Raw genomic sequence first — 16305 nt, forward strand, 5'->3', positions numbered from 1 at the left:
GACGGCTGGACGAGGGCAGCGGGGACGCGTCGGCGAGCGCCGGAGGTTTGAGGGCGTGGCCGCAGGGCGAGCCCCCGCCCCCGCCGCCATCGTTGCGCTCCTTTCGGCCGTCCGCCGGGCTCTTCCTGTCGCACTTGAAGCGCTTCTGGCGGCGCAGGTAGCAGCCGTTCTCAAACATGTTCCCGGAGTCCGGGTGCAGCGTCCAGTAGGAACCTTTGCCCGGTTTGTCGGGCGAGCGGGACACTTTGACGAAGCAGTCGTTGAAGGACAGCGAGTGGCGGATGGAGTTCTGCCAGCGCTGTTGGTTGTTGCGGTAGAAGGGGAACAGCTCCATGATCCACTGGTAGATCTCGCTGAGGGTGAGCATTTTGCCCGGCGCCTGCTGGATGGCCATCGTGATGAGCGAGATGTAGGAATACGGCGGCTTGGCGTGCGGGTAGCTGCGCCGCGGCGGCTTGGTGTCGCGGCCTCGGTTCAGGTTCAGGCTCAAGCCCCCGCCCCCGCCGCCGCCGTACTGGGCCCCGGGACTGACCCCGCCGTACGCGTGGTGGTGGTGGTGGTGGTGGTGGTGATGCGGCCCCGGCGCCTGCCCCGCGCCGCCGCACGGGCTCATGGCCCCGCTCATGCCGCCGCCGTTGCCCAGACAGGACACGCCCATCCCGGACACGGGGGCGGGGCTTATGCCGGGTCCGCCGTACGCCATGTTGAAGGACGCCGCCGCCGACGCCGCCCCGCCGCCGGCCGACATGTAGCCGGACACCGAGCCCATCCCCAGGCCCGCCGACATCGGGGAGTACACCTGCACGACAGGAAGTAGGCGCGGGGTCGCGCATCAGTCGGGCGCCAAGCCGCTTCCTACCCCGACTGATCATAAACCGTCAGTGACCGCGTAGAGAAATGAACGTCAAGTTCAATGGGACCCAAAGTGACTGCATGACATGGCCAAGGGGGGGGGGGGTGTTCCAGATCGGCCAGGTTCGACATTGGGCCAGGGTTTCGAATGTGGGATGGAAAGCCAACGGTAGGGTTTCAAATGAGGGTTAGTGTTTCCAATTAGGGTTTAAAACTACGCTTTGGGGCTCGAGGTTCAAATTAGGGGTTCAAATTCCGGGAGGGTTAGCGTGTCAAAGAGCGCGCGCTCCAAAACCGGCGTGAGCGCTGCGTTCAAAGGAAGCGCGGCCGTTCTGGGGTAGGGCGTTCGGGTCGGGCCTCAATTTCTCTTTGTGTTTTCAAAGAAGCCCTTCATTCTTGGCTTCGCTTTGTATTGATTGGCATGCCAGCGAATTAATTGAGAGATGCCGTTGATAAATTGATTGAAGGGGACGTGATGACGTGATTGATCAACTCGTCCGCCTTTCAGTCTCGATGTTCGCCATTTGACATTGCGAAAAGTCTTTCAGCGTGCGGCTCGACCGGCTGAGCGTGCCCCAAAGGGGAAAAAAAAAATCAATTCTCATTGTAGGATTTTTTTGATGACATCATATTTAGGATCATGAGCAATAATTGTTCGATTTGAGCTCAACATCACTTTTTGGTTGTGTGTGCGTGCTTGTGTGTTTCGATAAATTTATGTTGGCGCCCCCGTGCGGTGAATTTGCACCTGCTCGCTCCCTTTTCAAGGCTTTTCATTTGTCTGGCTCCTTTTTCAAGCACCCACATTATTTGTTGTTTATGTATTTAGTCATTTTACACCGAGGTGTTCTTCCCGCAAGTGGTTTATTTTGTTGTCATATTGGACTTTGTTAAAAAAAAAAAATCACCCCAAAAAAAAAAAAACAATCGTGCAAAAACAAAAAACTAAGCGAGGCCGCGAGCCTCGAAAGGAGAAGCCAATCAGATCATGGACGCACGGAGCATTTTGGTTTTTACGTGGAAAGATTTAAAAAAAAAAAAAAATCATTTTCGAACCATCATCTTGTTTGCTCTTTCAACATTGTTGATTTTTTACCACGTGTGTGTGTGTGTGTGTGTGTGCTTACTTATTATTATTATTAGCTGCAATTTTGCACACTATTTTGGCAGGGTTGATTTTTTTTTTGTGTGTGAACTCGATTTGTTGTGTGTGAGGCTTTTTTTGCTGCGTTTTTTAACGCTTCTCCGGGTCCGTGTGTCAGTGTGCGTGCGTGTGTGATTTTCAACTGTTGATTTTCGTTTCGCAGAGATTTTTCGACACTGTGATTTTATTTATTCGTTTTTTGACATGGGATTATTTTTGGAAACTGTTCCGTTTTTTTTTTTTTTCAAACGTGCGATTTTATTTGTATGTGTGCGCGTGTCTTTGTGCATGCGCGAATCAGCAATTAATGGCGTTTTGATTATTGCCTTGAATATCACTCAGTAGAATTAAAAAGATTTTGTTCACGGAACTTTCTGGATTTTTTTTTCAAACCGTTTGAATGTTACGTATTAAATCTTGACAATGACAAGGATTAAATCGTTTTGTTTTGCATTCATCTGGTGGACTTTGCGAGAAGTGAGATTTGTTTTGTGTCACGCGCTGAGGAGAGCAACGGAAAAAAAAGGCTGCGTGTGGTTTTCTTGCTTGGCCGCCGTTTCAACGACAAGGTCCGTTTTACGGCTTCTATTTTTCTCTCACGGCTTCTCGTTCGTGTAGAATTGACGGCGTTTACTTGGAAATGATTACGAGCACGTTCGGTCGTGTGTGTGTGTGTGTGTGTGTGTGTGTGTGTGTGTGTGTGTGTGTGTGTGTGTGTGTGTGTGTGTGCGTGTGTGTGTGTTTTCCACTCTATTTTTTTCGCCATTTTAATACTTTTTTCGTCATTTAATGAACTAACAAGTCGTCAACGGGATTTACGGCCAACAAAGTGGCAAACGTTGAAGTGCACGATTTGACGAATCTGCTGCCGCACGACTTGATTCTTTTAAATCTTCCGAATATTGTCAAGATAAATGATGCGATGGCTTTGCAGTCCATTTTCGTGCGTTTCACATTTAACCGTTTGCCTCTTAATCAACACGCTTTTTTTTCTGATTGACGCCACCGCGTCAGCAATCATGAATCACAACGACAATTAGTTATCGTAACGAATAAGCGGTGCGCTTGATGAAAAGGAAACGAAAGTTAAAACAAAACGATTTTTAACAAATGCTCGCAAATTATTTTGCGTGTATGAAATTCGAACTGCGCGTGAAGTTGGAAACTTTGCCCCGTCGTGAATGAGCGCGTGTCCAATTTTGGCGTGATGAAGCCCCTCAACTGTGCGTGCGTTGTGCGTGCGTCAATTTGCGCGGGAAAACAAAACGGCGTGCGGTCACCTCGTCGCCGTAGAAGCAAGTCCAGTCCGCAGCCTCCTGACCTTCCATCTTCACCGAGCCCAGCATCTCCTTCGCTCCGAAACACCAACACGCGTGACGACGACGAAGAAGACGCCGAGGAGAAGACGACGAGGAGGAGGAGGAGAGTCACCTCCTGCACTCTGCCGGTCCCGGTCCTCCTGGTCCTGGTCCAGCTGCAGCTGGTCCTGGGGCTGACGGGAGGACTCCGAGTCAGTGAGCTGACCAGAACAAGAAGAAGAAGAAGGAGAAGAAAAAGAAGAGAAACTCCGCCTGATGAAGATGAAGGGCCGGCCCTCCTCTTCCTCCTCCACCACCTCCGTGCCATTCATCATCATCATCATCATCATCCTCCTCATAATTGTGATTAAAAAAAACAAAAAAAACCCAACAACAACACTTCATCCTTCATTCAACATTTAGAGGTGTTTTATTTTAAAATGTCATTATTATATAGTGCTTAAACATCGTGGCAAATGGATGGCGTGTTCAAAACATTAAAAATAAAAATTATATATTTGAGCTACGCTCCACCCAATAACAATTTCAACATCGGTTGTCGACTACAGTATTTGTATTCATCATGACAAAATTCAATCATACCCAAAATGCGCAAAACGATTTCATGAACAATCTGAATGTTGGTGTCAAGAAAATAAATGCAAAGCAGGATGGTTTCAATCGCCACAACTTTAATTCTCTTTCAAATGCAACGAATTGTTTTGTTTTTTGTTTCACCCCTTCAAATAAAAAGTATAGATTTTTAAAATGACTATTTCGACCTTTTTTTCATTATTTCGACGCGTGCGTTTTAAAAACATACGAAAAAAATAATGTTTCATTTGTACATCGATGATTTCATTTCTGGCCATAATTTATTGGAACAACGTTTCAATATTATTAAGATTGTGATTCAAATAAACAAACTAATAATAATTACACCAGTGACGCTTGATTTGCCGAACAATCCGACCGTTGGACTAATAATAATATTTGCCGTCCGTCATTTCATTGACGTGTCACAAAGCAGGCGCTACGTCAAAACATCCAAACAAACTGATCGATGACGCAATCCCCACCATATTTCTATACCACGCCCCCTCACTGATTTCCGACACTGTGCTGCTCGAGGGAGTGTGCGCGCGCTGAAGAATGTCAATTGGACGCTGCCACCTGGTGGCCAATTAGGGAAACTGCGCGCAGATGACGGCGGCCTACATTGCCCAGCAACCCTCAGAGCACGTGCACTCGGCTGCCACCAGGGGGAGTCCTCTTACTGGGTTTTCTGCTAAGCAGGAGTCTGCCGTGTACGTGCACGTCTACGTCAGTGTTTCTTCCTGGATGTGAATTTGTGTGTCACAAAAAAAAATACAAAAAAACAATCACCGTGATGTCATCAATCAGCGAACAATCCATCACTGATTCGTAACTGTGATGTCATTGGCGAGAACAAATGACTTCACCACCACCTCAACACTCACGAGGCCAAGTTGTCTCTTTGTTCAGCCTCCTTTTGCTTCTTGCTGCGCCTCCTCAGGCAGCACCAAATCATCAAACCGGCAACGAGGGCGAGAACCACCAGAGCTATCGCCGCCCCCACCAGGGCCGGCACCAGCACCCCCGCGAAGGGCCCGGGGGCGTCGCTCTCGGCGGGCTCGCACAGCGTCCCGTTCTGGGCGCACACGCACGTGTAGGAGCCCGCCGTGTTGACGCACTCGTGGCGGCACCCGTGCGGCTCCGAGCACTCGTCCACGTCCACGCAGTCCCCCAGGATGTCCTTGCGGTACCCGGTTCCGCACGGGGTGCAAACGGTGCTCAGGTTGGCGGGGGCGCCACCCGCTAGGCGCCACACTCCGCCCCGGCCCCAGCAGTGCAGATCCAGACGGACTTTGGACCAGCAGTCCACTTGGATCCTGCTGCTGTTGTCAGGGTCCAGACTGAGGAAACGAGCTCCGGCAACCACGGGGTGGAGGCACGAGCCAGATCCTGATTCTGCACCGGCATCATGGCCTGGCTCATCGGGTCTTCTTCCGGGTTCCTTTGGTTCAGGTCCGGCGGTTTCAGGATGAGTAGATTCGGGTCCAACAAGATCCGGTCCGACAGGTCCAGGTTTTGGTGTCTCCGGTCTTTCTGACAGTTCAGGTAGAGCAGGTTCAGGTGTAGCAGATTCGGGTCCAACACCTTCTCGTCCAGCAGGTCCAGGTGTCGGTGGCTCTGGTATTTCTGGTTTTTGCTCAGATAATTCAGGTCCCTCCGATTCAGGTCTGGTAAATTCTGGCCCGGTTGTTGTGGGTCCAGCAGATTCAGGTCTTGCAGATTCCGGTTGAGATGATTCTGGTCCAGCAGGTTGAGGTGTAGCAAGCTCAGGACTAGCAAATTGGGGTCCAGCGAGTCCCCCGTCGTCTGACTCCAGGTTGCATATGAAGCGGTTCTTGGTCTTGCAGCTGAGCGGCACCAGCCCCCAGTCGGTGATCGCGGACCCATCCGACTGGGCGACGATTCCCGCACAGAGAACTGACGTGCAGGTCTGTTCCGGCTCGTGAGCCCAGAGGGTCTCGCTTGTGTCCTCGCCCCCCTGGGTCCATTTGAAGCCTCTGAGGGGCAGCGAGGGGACCACACACTGGTTCTTGGCCTTCTTCAGCCCCACCCAGAAGGTGGGCGACCCGGCCGGCGGCGACTCGGCAATCGCGGCGAGGATTCGGGCGAGCTCCTGCGGTCTGGCGAAGGAGGCCAAACCGTAGGGGAGGCACACCTCCTGCGCTTGCTCAAAGGGGAGCGGCGAGGGATGCAGCACGTAGCGCCGGCGCCAGTCGAGGGCGGCGGACCCCGTCGTCAGGGTGAGTGCGAAAACCAACAGCTGAAGAAAGACGGACGGGGGCAGCGGCAACATGGCTGACTCCTCCTACCGGACTGAAGAGGGAGAAACAAGTCGGCTCAGATTGTAGGGATTGGGGAACGCGTGCGTGCACACATACATATGTACGAGTGTGCATGCTAAATGGCAAATGTATCGAAATTCACTTGGGGAACGCGTGCGTGCACACATACAGTTTGTACTAGTGTGCATGCTAAATGGCAAATGTATCGAAATTCATTGCTAACTTGTTAGCACACAGTGGCACATTCGCGTGTTCACACTTGATCTTCTCTTTCAAAATGGTCAAAGAAACACATCCTCGCAAAGGCGTCTCCGCCGCACAAACGCAAATTGGCATTAAGCGCCCCTGATGTCATCCCATTTGGAATTTGACCGGAAGAGGAGAGTTCAGCAAAAAAACGTAGCAGCAGTTACACAGTTTGACCCTGAAACAGATGAATTGCGCTTCAAGTAAGGTGGATTTGCAAAACAAAACAAAAATTCTTACCTTGAAATGTCTTTTCCTTTCTTGTGCGGCTCCGAACTTGTCTCGTGCCGTCTGGCAACCTCACCCTCAGCGCCAACCCCCACCACACACACACACATAGCCTGGACCTCCAAACACCCGCCCGCCTATTTCCTGCCGGGACAGGAAGTGTGCGGTGTCTTGATACGAGTAGCCGCCTTCCTCAAATCCTGGTTTTCTTTCTTCGGGGGCTACGTCGAGTTAGCCCGGCGGCCACGTCATCGCTTTCATTTGGGTTTCCTCCATGCGGATGGCAGGCCAATTAAATGACACACACACACACACACACACACACACACACACACACACACACACACACAGACACAGAGCAACAGGAAGGATGCGTCTCATCTTGCTCTGGTCTAATCGATCTTAATGACTTGAAGGAAATAGTTGAGTCTCCGACAGGAAGCGCGCTGGTGCGGGCGCGGGTACGCGATTCACCGACATTCTTCTCGCTCGTCCAATTGTTGTCGTGGCAACGCAGTTGCTTCCTGTTTCCCGGAGGATAAAAGAATGTCAGGAAGGCCGAGGTCACGTTTTCATGTTGTCATAGCAACGTGGCGGATTTGATTTCGGCAGGAGTTTTATGCTCCCGTGGCCGCCTTTCTGAATCGTCGGCGAGTATCTACTTCCGCGACATTTCCACTCGCGGCGCCAAGTTTGTCAAAGTGCAGTCGATCCATACTTCTATATACTTTCCTGTATCTCGAGACGTATCGAACTACACGAGGTCTCCGCTTGTCAACCTTCCTGGATTGACAGGAGGTCTATAAACGCGTGTGACATTTAGAGCTAAGGGAAAGGCGACACTAACGAAAGACCCTAAAGCACGAGATATGGTCCAGGAAGGTCAAGAAGGGTCAATCCAGTTTCAGGAAGGCCCATAAAGGTGCCTGAAGGTTTTCATATTCAGGTCCAACAAAGCTCCCCAAAGGTCCACAGAGGTCTATCAAGGGCGAGTGCGACTTTCTGTCAAAAGATAAAACGGTGTCGAAAAATGCTCATCAAGTACGTGCAGGTCCATCATGACTCTTCAGAAGGTCAACAAAGTCCAAAACCAGATCCATAAAGGTCTCAAAAAAAGTGCAGCTAGGACCACAACGGGACTCGAAAAAAAGGTCCACGGAGGGAAATAAAAGCTTCATTTGGGCCCGTGAAGCTCCGTCAAGAAGGGCCATGAAAGTTTGCCAAGATTGATCAGGACCCAAGAAGGTTTTGGAGTTGCAAAACGTTTATTTGAACAAAGAGAGTGGCCACAAGCCGGGGGGGGGGGCAAGCCCCCCTCCTTCTTCCGAACGCTACGAACATGTGATCACGCCGCGTCAATCAAACGAGAAGATGTCGCAACGCGTCAAGCGTTTCAGGCAGCACGCGCAATACAACGACGGCAACGAGGGCACGCTAGGCGGCGCTGGACACGGCCAGCTTCTTCAGGTGGTCCATGAAGACCTGCAGGCTGACGTCATCCGTCAGGATGGGTGCGCCCGACTCCTGCCGGAAAAACGCACGTTTATCCAGCAATCGCTCAATCGCTCAAGCGATCGACAAACAACGCGAGGTCGACGGCTCACCTGTCCCCAAGCGTACATGTTGTTGTGCGTCTGCGAGGGGTTGACTTTGGAGAGCAGGAAGCGAGCCTGGCAACCATCATCATCGTCATCATCATCATGTTGACGTTCCCTAAGCGGTACCTTGACTTCGGAATGCACCAACTTGCGCAAATTTGAGTGCGTTTGGAATCGGGGAGAGCGGGTAGCGACTTGATTTGTTTGCTCAATTGGGGAGGGATTGCGCACTTTTTGCACGATGGGACTTCACATCTGGATTTATTGACTGGAAGCATTTCCCTGCCTGAGAACAAGAGACTGGCGAGCTTGCCCTGTTGAAATGCGGCACAGGCAAACGTAGCAAGTTTACTTTTTGCACCACACTGACCCGTTGCCGACTTTTTGTCCCTACGCTTTGGAATGCGTTGCGGCACAGTTTCGCAACTGCGCTTCGGTCAAACGAGGGAATTCCGGGTCGCGGTAGCGGGCCCGTACAGCCTGATTTCAAGGTATCGAGTACTTCTGAAAACTGCTGATATCATCCACCGATACTTGAATAAGTTCTCTGGGGCGAGACCGCAGCAGATTGGCACACGCGATGATTGTCATTGCCCGAACGGAAAGTGCGAGAGAACGCACTCGCACTGGTATCGATGTGGAAAAAATAAATGAAAAAAAAAAATTCAGGCCGTAAGTCAAGGTAGCACTGTAGGCAGGTTGAAAAGTTTCACGCTGCCCCCCCACAACACACCTGGCTGCCGCCGTGCTCTGTGTCAATGTATCGGGGCATGGGGAAGCGCGAGTGCAGCAGCTCCTGGGCGTCGTCCACCGGAGCCTGAAGGAGGTGCCGGAAGTTCTCGTACTCGGCCATCTCCTGGTAGCCCGCCTTCCTCCACTGGGACACCGTCTTGACACGCGCGACCAAAAAAAACACAACAAATATAAATAAGTCATGCTCGGAAGCGCGCCGCACGCGTGTGTCTTGAGTGCGCGTACCTCTCCGTGGTAGATGAGGATTTGGAAGAAAGTGTCCATGAGCAGGATGCGATCTGGAAGAATGCTGCTGCTGTCCAACAACACCGGCTGCATCCCCCAAAAAAAAAAAAAAAAAAAATCACATCAAAGATTTGGCAATCAGTTAAAGAAAAAAGGGGGGGGAATAAATAAACATCTGCCCATTTGGCATGGAATGTGTCGTAGGACACCGACCTCGGGCGGTCCCTGGAAGGAGTACGCGTAGAGGACGGGCTGGATCATGATCAGCGCCTGCGTCAGCTCGTGCCGGTTGAACTGGTGACGGTAGTACGAGCTCTCGTCCGGACTGTTGTTGAACACCTGCAGGAAGGGCGAGCGCCGCAGGTGGAACATAAACTGAAACGGAGAGAGAGCGCACGGTCAGTCGGGGCTGGCGGGCTCGCGTGCCGCCATCGCGCCTCACCTGAGGGTACAGCGAAAACGTCTCGGAGAACCTGAAGGAGTTGGGATCGTCTTTGTGGTAATCGCCGAACTTCTGACACTGGTGGGAAAACAGCCGACGGTCACTCACGGCTTCGGCGACAGATATGGAAAATGACTGCGTTTGGGGGGGGGGGGGCCTTTGGGCAGTTACGAAGACACCAAAATGGAGTTTTCATTTTAGACTTAAACAAATAAAATAAGAAAACAACTCCCAGTTGAGGTATTAAGCACAGAACTCCGCGAGCTCAATGCTAAAGCGCCACAAAAAAGGCACGGAAAAAATTAGCGACGAGATGGCGGTGTTCCAAAGTTTCAAGCAACAGATACTTGAACACAAGTAGTGCAGCAACTCCTGTCGACATACAATTAGAGACTCGTCGGTCTGCCTTTCGGGGCCACGAGCAATTATTAGAAGCCGAGGAGGCCGACCGCCGTTATTTGGCAATTGATATTTATTTGCCGTAAAAAGGAAGATAGAAGTCAAGTGTCCCGATCAGAGATCAACTAAATAGGGCGATAACCGGTCTACCCCGACATATGTAGGTACAAGCAAAAATTCCTCCTCCTTTTCAAAAAATGTTTCCTGCGACTTCGGCTTACAGTCCGATGAGAAACTCTTCATTGAATACTGCCTCCTGGTGGCCAACATGAGGAGAACAATGTGCGGTGAAGGAATGAAATGCGGCTATATATAATATGTAATCATAATAATAATAATAATAATAATAATAATAATAATATAAATAAATAAAATAAATAATAAAATACAAGCTCAGTGATGGAATAAATCCAACTTGTACTTTTTGTGTGTGTGTGATTTGATTGGAGTTTTTTGATACGCGAAGCGCGCCCGGCGATCGGACGACGGGCGAGCACTAACCAGTCTGATGAGCTGTCTGTCCAACCACCTGAGCACGTCGGGCCCCTCCTCCGTCTCGGCGCGCTGAACCGCCAGCCGGGCCATCAAGATGGCCGCCGCCTCTTGATCGAAGGACGCGGCGATGCTTTGGATCTGCGTCTGCGCGTCCGCCCAGCTGCCGCGCAAACGGGGGACGTGTGACGAATAGGAAATAAATACATGAATAAAGAATGAAATAAATATGTGGTCGGGTGCGCGCGTCTCACTTCCTGGCGATGGTGGTGACGCGTATGCGTCTCTGGCCTGACGCGTGCTGGTACTGCGTGACAAACTGCAGAGCTCCACGGCCGCCTTGAGGGATGGGGGCGTTGTGCTGACCACACACACACACATGTTTGCAAATGGCTTATGGTGAAAAAAATGGGAGTCCGCCTCCAAGACGAGTTGTTCTAGAAGGGGCTGGGGGGCGGGGTCCGTGGATGGCAGGGCGCGTACCTGATTGACCACCTCAAAGTAGAGCGCCAGCGTGGTGCCGGGGTCCAAACCGCACATCTTCCACTGGCACGTCCCCCCGCTGCCGATCTCCTGCCGCGACGTCCACAAACATGTCGTCAGTGTCAGAAAAGGCGTCAACGTCGGGCGAGCGGAGGCGGGCGTACATTTTCGGAGACGCAGGGTCCTTTGGCGTTGAGCGACACGCAGGGCCCGATGGCTCCCGACACTTTCAGCTCCCTGGAGGTCTGAAAGGGAAAGCGCATTGCTCGCTCTCTTTCCAAGCTCCTCCCCTTCTGCTTGCTCGGACCGCCTTAAAGGTGACCGGGGGGGCGGGGCCATACCTTGACTTCCAGTGTGGCGGCGAAGGCCATCTTGAAGGAGCCTTGAACGTCTTTGGAGAAAACTCTCTGGAAGGTTTGCTTGAACAGCGACGTGTTGAACGAGTCGGCCATCACCATGTAGCCGCTGCGAGCGCCCATGCGCAGAAAAAAAAACCACACACACACACACACGGAGGCGCCCAAATGGCACTTTAACAATCTTTTCATGCGTTATTGTTCATAAGGAATATTTAGTGATGCGAAGCCACCCATCATGTTGACGATTCGGCCAGCGTTTCCGTTTGAAAACGAACACGACTCCGAGTTGTGTCTGCGCTCCTTGCCTCCGGATCGGCCTTCGGTGAACCGTTGGCTAAGCCCCGCCCCCCCCGTCCATTTTTAACACCGACATCTTTTTTCGACCCGACAAAGCGACTGCGCGTCCTTGTGATTTTACGTTGTGATGCAAAGTGCTTTGCGGCGGCCGCAGCCGGTTGTGAAATGCGCCGTGGAAACAAAGCCGTATTGTTCTTGTACAAACATTCCGAGTAAATCACGATGTCCCGTCACTTGTGAACCGTGGCTTCATTGAAGCCCCCCCCCCCCCCACCCCTGCAATGGTATGTCCCGCGCACGCATGCGTGAGGGTGTGCGTGCGTACCCCGTGTTGTTGGCACAGCACTTCATCTCCAGGAGTCCGGTCTGGTCCAGCGCACACGCGTAGATGTCCATCACGTGACCGCTGGCGGAGGCCCGGCTCGCCAGCGCCTCGTAATGCTGGCGCCCACAAACACGCAGGTCAGCCGCGCGGCGCGCGGACGGAGACGCGGACGCGGGCCCGCCCCCCCGCGCTCACCTTGGCGGCCTTCTTCATGAACTTGGCGTTGTCCTTTTCGATGTCGTGCCAAGACCTGATGGGGATCTTGAGCTCGTCTCCCACCACCATGCCGGGACCTTGCGTGGCCGGACCCCCGATGAAGGTCATGATGCGCGCGCCCGTGTTGGGGAAGGTGCACTGACACGACAATGGCCAGAAACGGCGGGTCAACTGCAGCATGAAGCCCCTCAACTCATTTCGACGTACTCCCTTCGCCACAAGGATGGTGGCCGAGCACTACTTTTGTCTAAATGGGCTCAATTCAACACAGTTGCCGGACGGTAAATGTCACCGGATGAGTGCTGAGCACTACTTTAGTCCCAAGTGAGCTGCTCAATTCACTTCAACCGGCGAGCTCCGAGATGCCGGCGACAACTGTGGCGAGGAGCCACAGTGAGATCGGGCCCTCGAGGAGGCGTGCGCGTGTGGAGAAGGCGCGTAAGGACGTGGCGCTCACCTCCAGCAGGCCGACGGCGATGGACATGGCCACGCCCAGGGAGCGCAGGGGCCTCTTACCCTGGACCACGGGCCAGGAGTCGCGCTGCAGCTCCCCCAGCAGGTCAGTCAGGTTCATGTCCACCTTCTGGACGGGCTGCAGGAACCTGCGAGCACAACCGGAGCCGTTCAGTGGTTGGCGTTCCCGCGCGGCCGCCGGGTTACCGCGAGGCCGGGGGGAGGAAGATCCTCGCCCCTGGGAGGAGGCCGCCGGTTTGGCCAGACCCAGCATCTCCTGCACATTACCCACAATTCACAGCACGTTAGTGCACCAGGCACGTCGCATTAGCCGCATCGGACGATCTGTGAAGCGGGAAACCCGACACTAGCGATGCAAAACTGACGGCGCGTGATGAGCAGAATTGGGGTCGCGTCAATCGATAGCAGCGCGTGACTAGCATCGGCTTCTTAGCATAATTTAGAGGTGACATGAGCAGCATCTGCTTCTCATCACCAATTAGTATCAAGGAGAAGCTCCGCCCTGCAGTTAGGATCCTCCCGTTAGAATCAAGGATTAGCATAACCGGGTTAGCATCGGTGATTTTGGTCATCCGCTTAGCAACAATGATGAGCATCATCCAGGAGCAGAAATGGCGATCATCGTTGATTAGCGTGATCCGGTTCACGTGAATCATCAAGATCACTTGACAAGCGGCTCAGGCAATGGCTGGATGGAGGGACGGTTAGCATTGTTTAGCATTAATGTTAGCAACATGTTAGCATTTCGTAAACATCCGGCCGGCGTCATCCAGTGAGCATCAATGATTTTGAGCATCTGGTTATTGCCGAGTATTAGCATCATCAAGTTAGCAGCAGCTGGTTAGCATCAACCATTAGCATCATCTTTTGGCATCACCGATTATCAACAAGGATTACGATGGTTAGTGATTAGCATAAATAATTAGCATAAACTTTTTCAGCACGACCGTATTTGCTGACGCGCCCTCGTCTCACGCGGCAGACCGTTCTTTCGTGTGATGAGATTGCAAAGACCGACTGACATTGCGTTAGCATCATCCCATTAGCGCCGTCTCTTGATGGGCATGAGCCAATTCGCATCAAACACCAGCAACGTGTGGTCGAGGGGCGGCGGGTGAGCAGACCTGCAGCTGCTTGGCGCTGAGGTCTTTGGTCCCTTTGAAGACGTAACTCTTGGAGATGCCCTCGCAGCCCAGCTCGTGAACGTGGACGATGCGGCCGAAGGTGATGAGACCCACCAGAGCCGTGGGGGGCAGCAACGACAAGGACATCTGCAGCGACTCCTTCAGCGCCTGCAGGTCCTCCTCCTCCATGCACGTGTCCACCACGTACAGGAAGACCAGCGGCATCTGGGGCCCGCGCTGACGGCGACACACAAAATGGCTGACTTTCCCGATGAGTTCAAGGCCTTCGCTTCAATCGCAATCATCTTTTCGACAGCTAGTCAGACGAGCGAGTCCTCATATGACACGCGTATCTTGAGCAAGTAGTCGAGGCTCTTCGGAGCTCCCGGACGGGGCGCTCCGGTGGGGCTCACCTGGACCACGTACTCGATGGTGGAGAACTGAGGCAGCAGCTCGGCGGGCTGGTTCACCTCCGAGATTCCCGAGTAGGACGGCGGGAACTGAGAGGAGCGGCGAGAGCAAAGGGGGTGAGGCGCAAACGCGCGACCCGGCTGGCCGCGACAGGCGCAAGCGGAAGCGGTACCTGGTTCCTCTGGTAGCAGAAGTTGCACGCCCATAGCTTGGCCCGGTAGTCCACTTGGCTGCGAGACAAGGACGGCACGAGACAGCGCTGACGGGAACGGTTTGGTCGGCATTTTGCAAAAAATTCCCTTCCCCCGAAAACCCGCGCGCGTGCCTCGACACGTGTATGCGAGCGTGAACGTACCAGAGCGGGTTGAGCACGGCGCGGCAGGTGGCGCGGCTGCAGAGCACGGGCTCGTACTGGATGGGCGGCAGGTCGGGTCGCTCCTTGAGTGGCGTGAAGAGGGCGGCGACGGGCACCACCATGCGCGTGGCCTCCAGCCGGCTGGACGGCCACACGTTCCAGCTGAAGCGGACGCCGTCGCGCTCCTCGTTCTGGGCGATGTACTCGGGGAAGGTCGCCATGGCAAAACCGACTCAGTCACTTGATGAGTAACGCCTCGGTGGTGCTGCGGTCACAGAAGACCCGCACACTTCACATGTGAGCGCACATACACATACAAACTTCACAAAGACACACTCACACATACACACGCACTTATGCAAATATTTCTCACACCCACACACATTGACACGCTCCATGCATGCACATTCACACACAAACCTAATATACCCCAAAACTCAACCACTTGGCCACACAAAAAAAAACAACACATTTTACACGCACAATTCTCAAACTAACACTCCATACACACTCACACACACACACACACACTCACACACACACACAATAAAAAATGAATCAATGAAAATATTCAAACTATTAGACTTCACTCACCCACACGCTCACGCGTTCGCGCACGCGCGCACACACACACACACACACACACACACACACACACACACACACGTCGAAATCAGGCAGTGAACTAAAAAGAAAGACAACACCACTACACTTACACACAAGAGACAAGTCAATCGTGTGACGTCACGTCGCCACTTTCATTCATGTTGCTTTGGCAGGCAGGAACGTGTCACGACAAAGAGCATTCGGCGTTTATGTTGACAGCCTATAAAACATTTTTGGCTGACACAAAGTCTTTGAAATGTTCGCCGACTGGCATGATAAGTGAGTTAGCCGCCGCACCGGCATGCTAACCACTAGCTAACTAACCGGCTAGCTACTGAAAATAAAAAGCTAGCGGAACACCAAAACCAGCCCAAGACAAAACGTCACTCACCGCTTGGCTCGTTCACTCCGCAACGAGGTCGCTTTTCACGAGTTCACTGTTCACGCGTTCACTTTGAACGCCGGAACCCTGCGACGGTCCACTCTGGTGGGCGTGAGGAACTCTCGGTGCGCGCGCGCGCTGGTGCGCGCGAGCTTGACAACGAAGCAAAACAACATGGCGGCGTCGACGCCACGTCAAGACAAAGATTGCGCCGAGAGCAGCATAGTAGGACTACTCACTCCAACAGCGATTCGGGAGCTCAGACTGCCCCCATCCCAAATAATTTCGCGTCAACTAATTTCACGAAAACGTTAAAAAAAATCATAACCTTTTATTCTCTGGAAGTTTTTGAAATGTATCTCCCGAATGATTTGAACGCCGCTCTCCTTACTTCACAGGACCGAGTGAGGCATCTTCTTAAAAAAGATTCACGCCAGGTGGATTACTTGGGTATTGGCGACGTGACGTCATGAAGATTTTGGTTCTTTCCCCAACCTTATTTGACTCTAAAATTATAGTTCTGAAGGCTGTGGAACGGTCAAGAAGAGTCATACATTAACGCAAATGTGAATTACAAACAGAGAAACTGGCATTTGTCCTTGTTTAGTTGTTAAACTTTACAACAGATACATTTTCAAATGGGGAAAAAAAAAGCATGAACTGATGAATTTAGCATTGGCGCTAGGCCCAAATTGTATGCAGCATGAAGCAACTTCG

General features: G+C 52.4%; 3 protein-coding genes across 4 annotated transcripts in view; all 3 read right to left on the minus strand.

Moving 5' to 3' along the window:
- foxa1 (forkhead box A1) overlaps nucleotides 1-3597 on the minus strand; it is an 18860-nt gene extending 15263 nt beyond the window's left edge. Inside the window, exons 1-2 of the mRNA XM_019877896.1 lie at nucleotides 3277-3597; nucleotides 27-799 (exon numbers count right to left, since the gene is read on the minus strand). Of these exons, the coding sequence (XP_019733455.1) occupies nucleotides 27-799; nucleotides 3277-3342 (839 nt within the window). The 5' untranslated portion in view covers nucleotides 3343-3597. The remainder of the gene's footprint in view (nucleotides 1-26; nucleotides 800-3276) is intronic.
- Nucleotides 3598-3705: 108 nt separating this feature from the next.
- clec14a (C-type lectin domain containing 14A) lies at nucleotides 3706-6943 on the minus strand. The gene is made up of 2 exons (XM_019878529.1): nucleotides 6660-6943; nucleotides 3706-6204 (listed from the first exon to the last, which is right to left on the minus strand). The coding sequence occupies exon 2, from the start codon at nucleotides 6182-6184 to the stop codon at nucleotides 4772-4774; it is 1413 nt and encodes a 470-aa protein (XP_019734088.1). The 5' UTR covers nucleotides 6185-6204; nucleotides 6660-6943; the 3' UTR covers nucleotides 3706-4771.
- Nucleotides 6944-7893: 950 nt separating this feature from the next.
- sec23a (Sec23 homolog A, coat complex II component) lies at nucleotides 7894-15760 on the minus strand. 2 transcript variants are annotated; one of them, XM_019878493.1, is made up of 20 exons: nucleotides 15598-15760; nucleotides 14601-14865; nucleotides 14418-14475; nucleotides 14248-14334; nucleotides 13835-14071; nucleotides 12893-12966; nucleotides 12694-12841; nucleotides 12216-12374; nucleotides 12021-12136; nucleotides 11381-11504; nucleotides 11204-11284; nucleotides 11040-11129; nucleotides 10811-10917; nucleotides 10566-10719; nucleotides 9666-9743; nucleotides 9437-9598; nucleotides 9224-9310; nucleotides 8979-9134; nucleotides 8252-8317; nucleotides 7894-8171 (listed from the first exon to the last, which is right to left on the minus strand). In XM_019878493.1, the coding sequence occupies exons 2-20, from the start codon at nucleotides 14819-14821 to the stop codon at nucleotides 8082-8084; spliced, it is 2295 nt and encodes a 764-aa protein (XP_019734052.1). In that variant the 5' UTR covers nucleotides 14822-14865; nucleotides 15598-15760; the 3' UTR covers nucleotides 7894-8081. The 2 variants fall into 2 exon arrangements, with proteins under 2 accessions (XP_019734052.1, XP_019734043.1); XM_019878484.1 differs by having other exon boundaries at nucleotides 12694-12966.
- Nucleotides 15761-16305: the final 545 nt, after the last annotated feature.

Source organism: Hippocampus comes, unplaced genomic scaffold (assembly GCF_001891065.2).
Source record: "Hippocampus comes isolate QL1 unplaced genomic scaffold, H_comes_QL1_v1.1 scaffold295, whole genome shotgun sequence".
Taxonomy (NCBI): Eukaryota; Metazoa; Chordata; class Actinopteri; order Syngnathiformes; family Syngnathidae; genus Hippocampus; species Hippocampus comes.

Coding starts and splice junctions, on each gene's coding strand:
- sec23a (XM_019878484.1), bottom strand. CDS start 14,821: ATGGCGACCTTCCCCGAGTACATCGCCCAGAACGAGGAGCGCGACGGC. Junction 12,375..12,693: donor TCGCCGTCGGCCTGCTGGAG/GTGAGCGCCACG, acceptor TTGTCGTGTCAG/TGCACCTTCCCCAACACGGG. Junction 12,137..12,215: donor TCATGAAGAAGGCCGCCAAG/GTGAGCGCGGGG, acceptor TGTGGGCGCCAG/CATTACGAGGCGCTGGCGAG.
- clec14a (XM_019878529.1), bottom strand. CDS start 6,184: ATGTTGCCGCTGCCCCCGTCCGTCTTTCTTCAGCTGTTGGTTTTCGCA.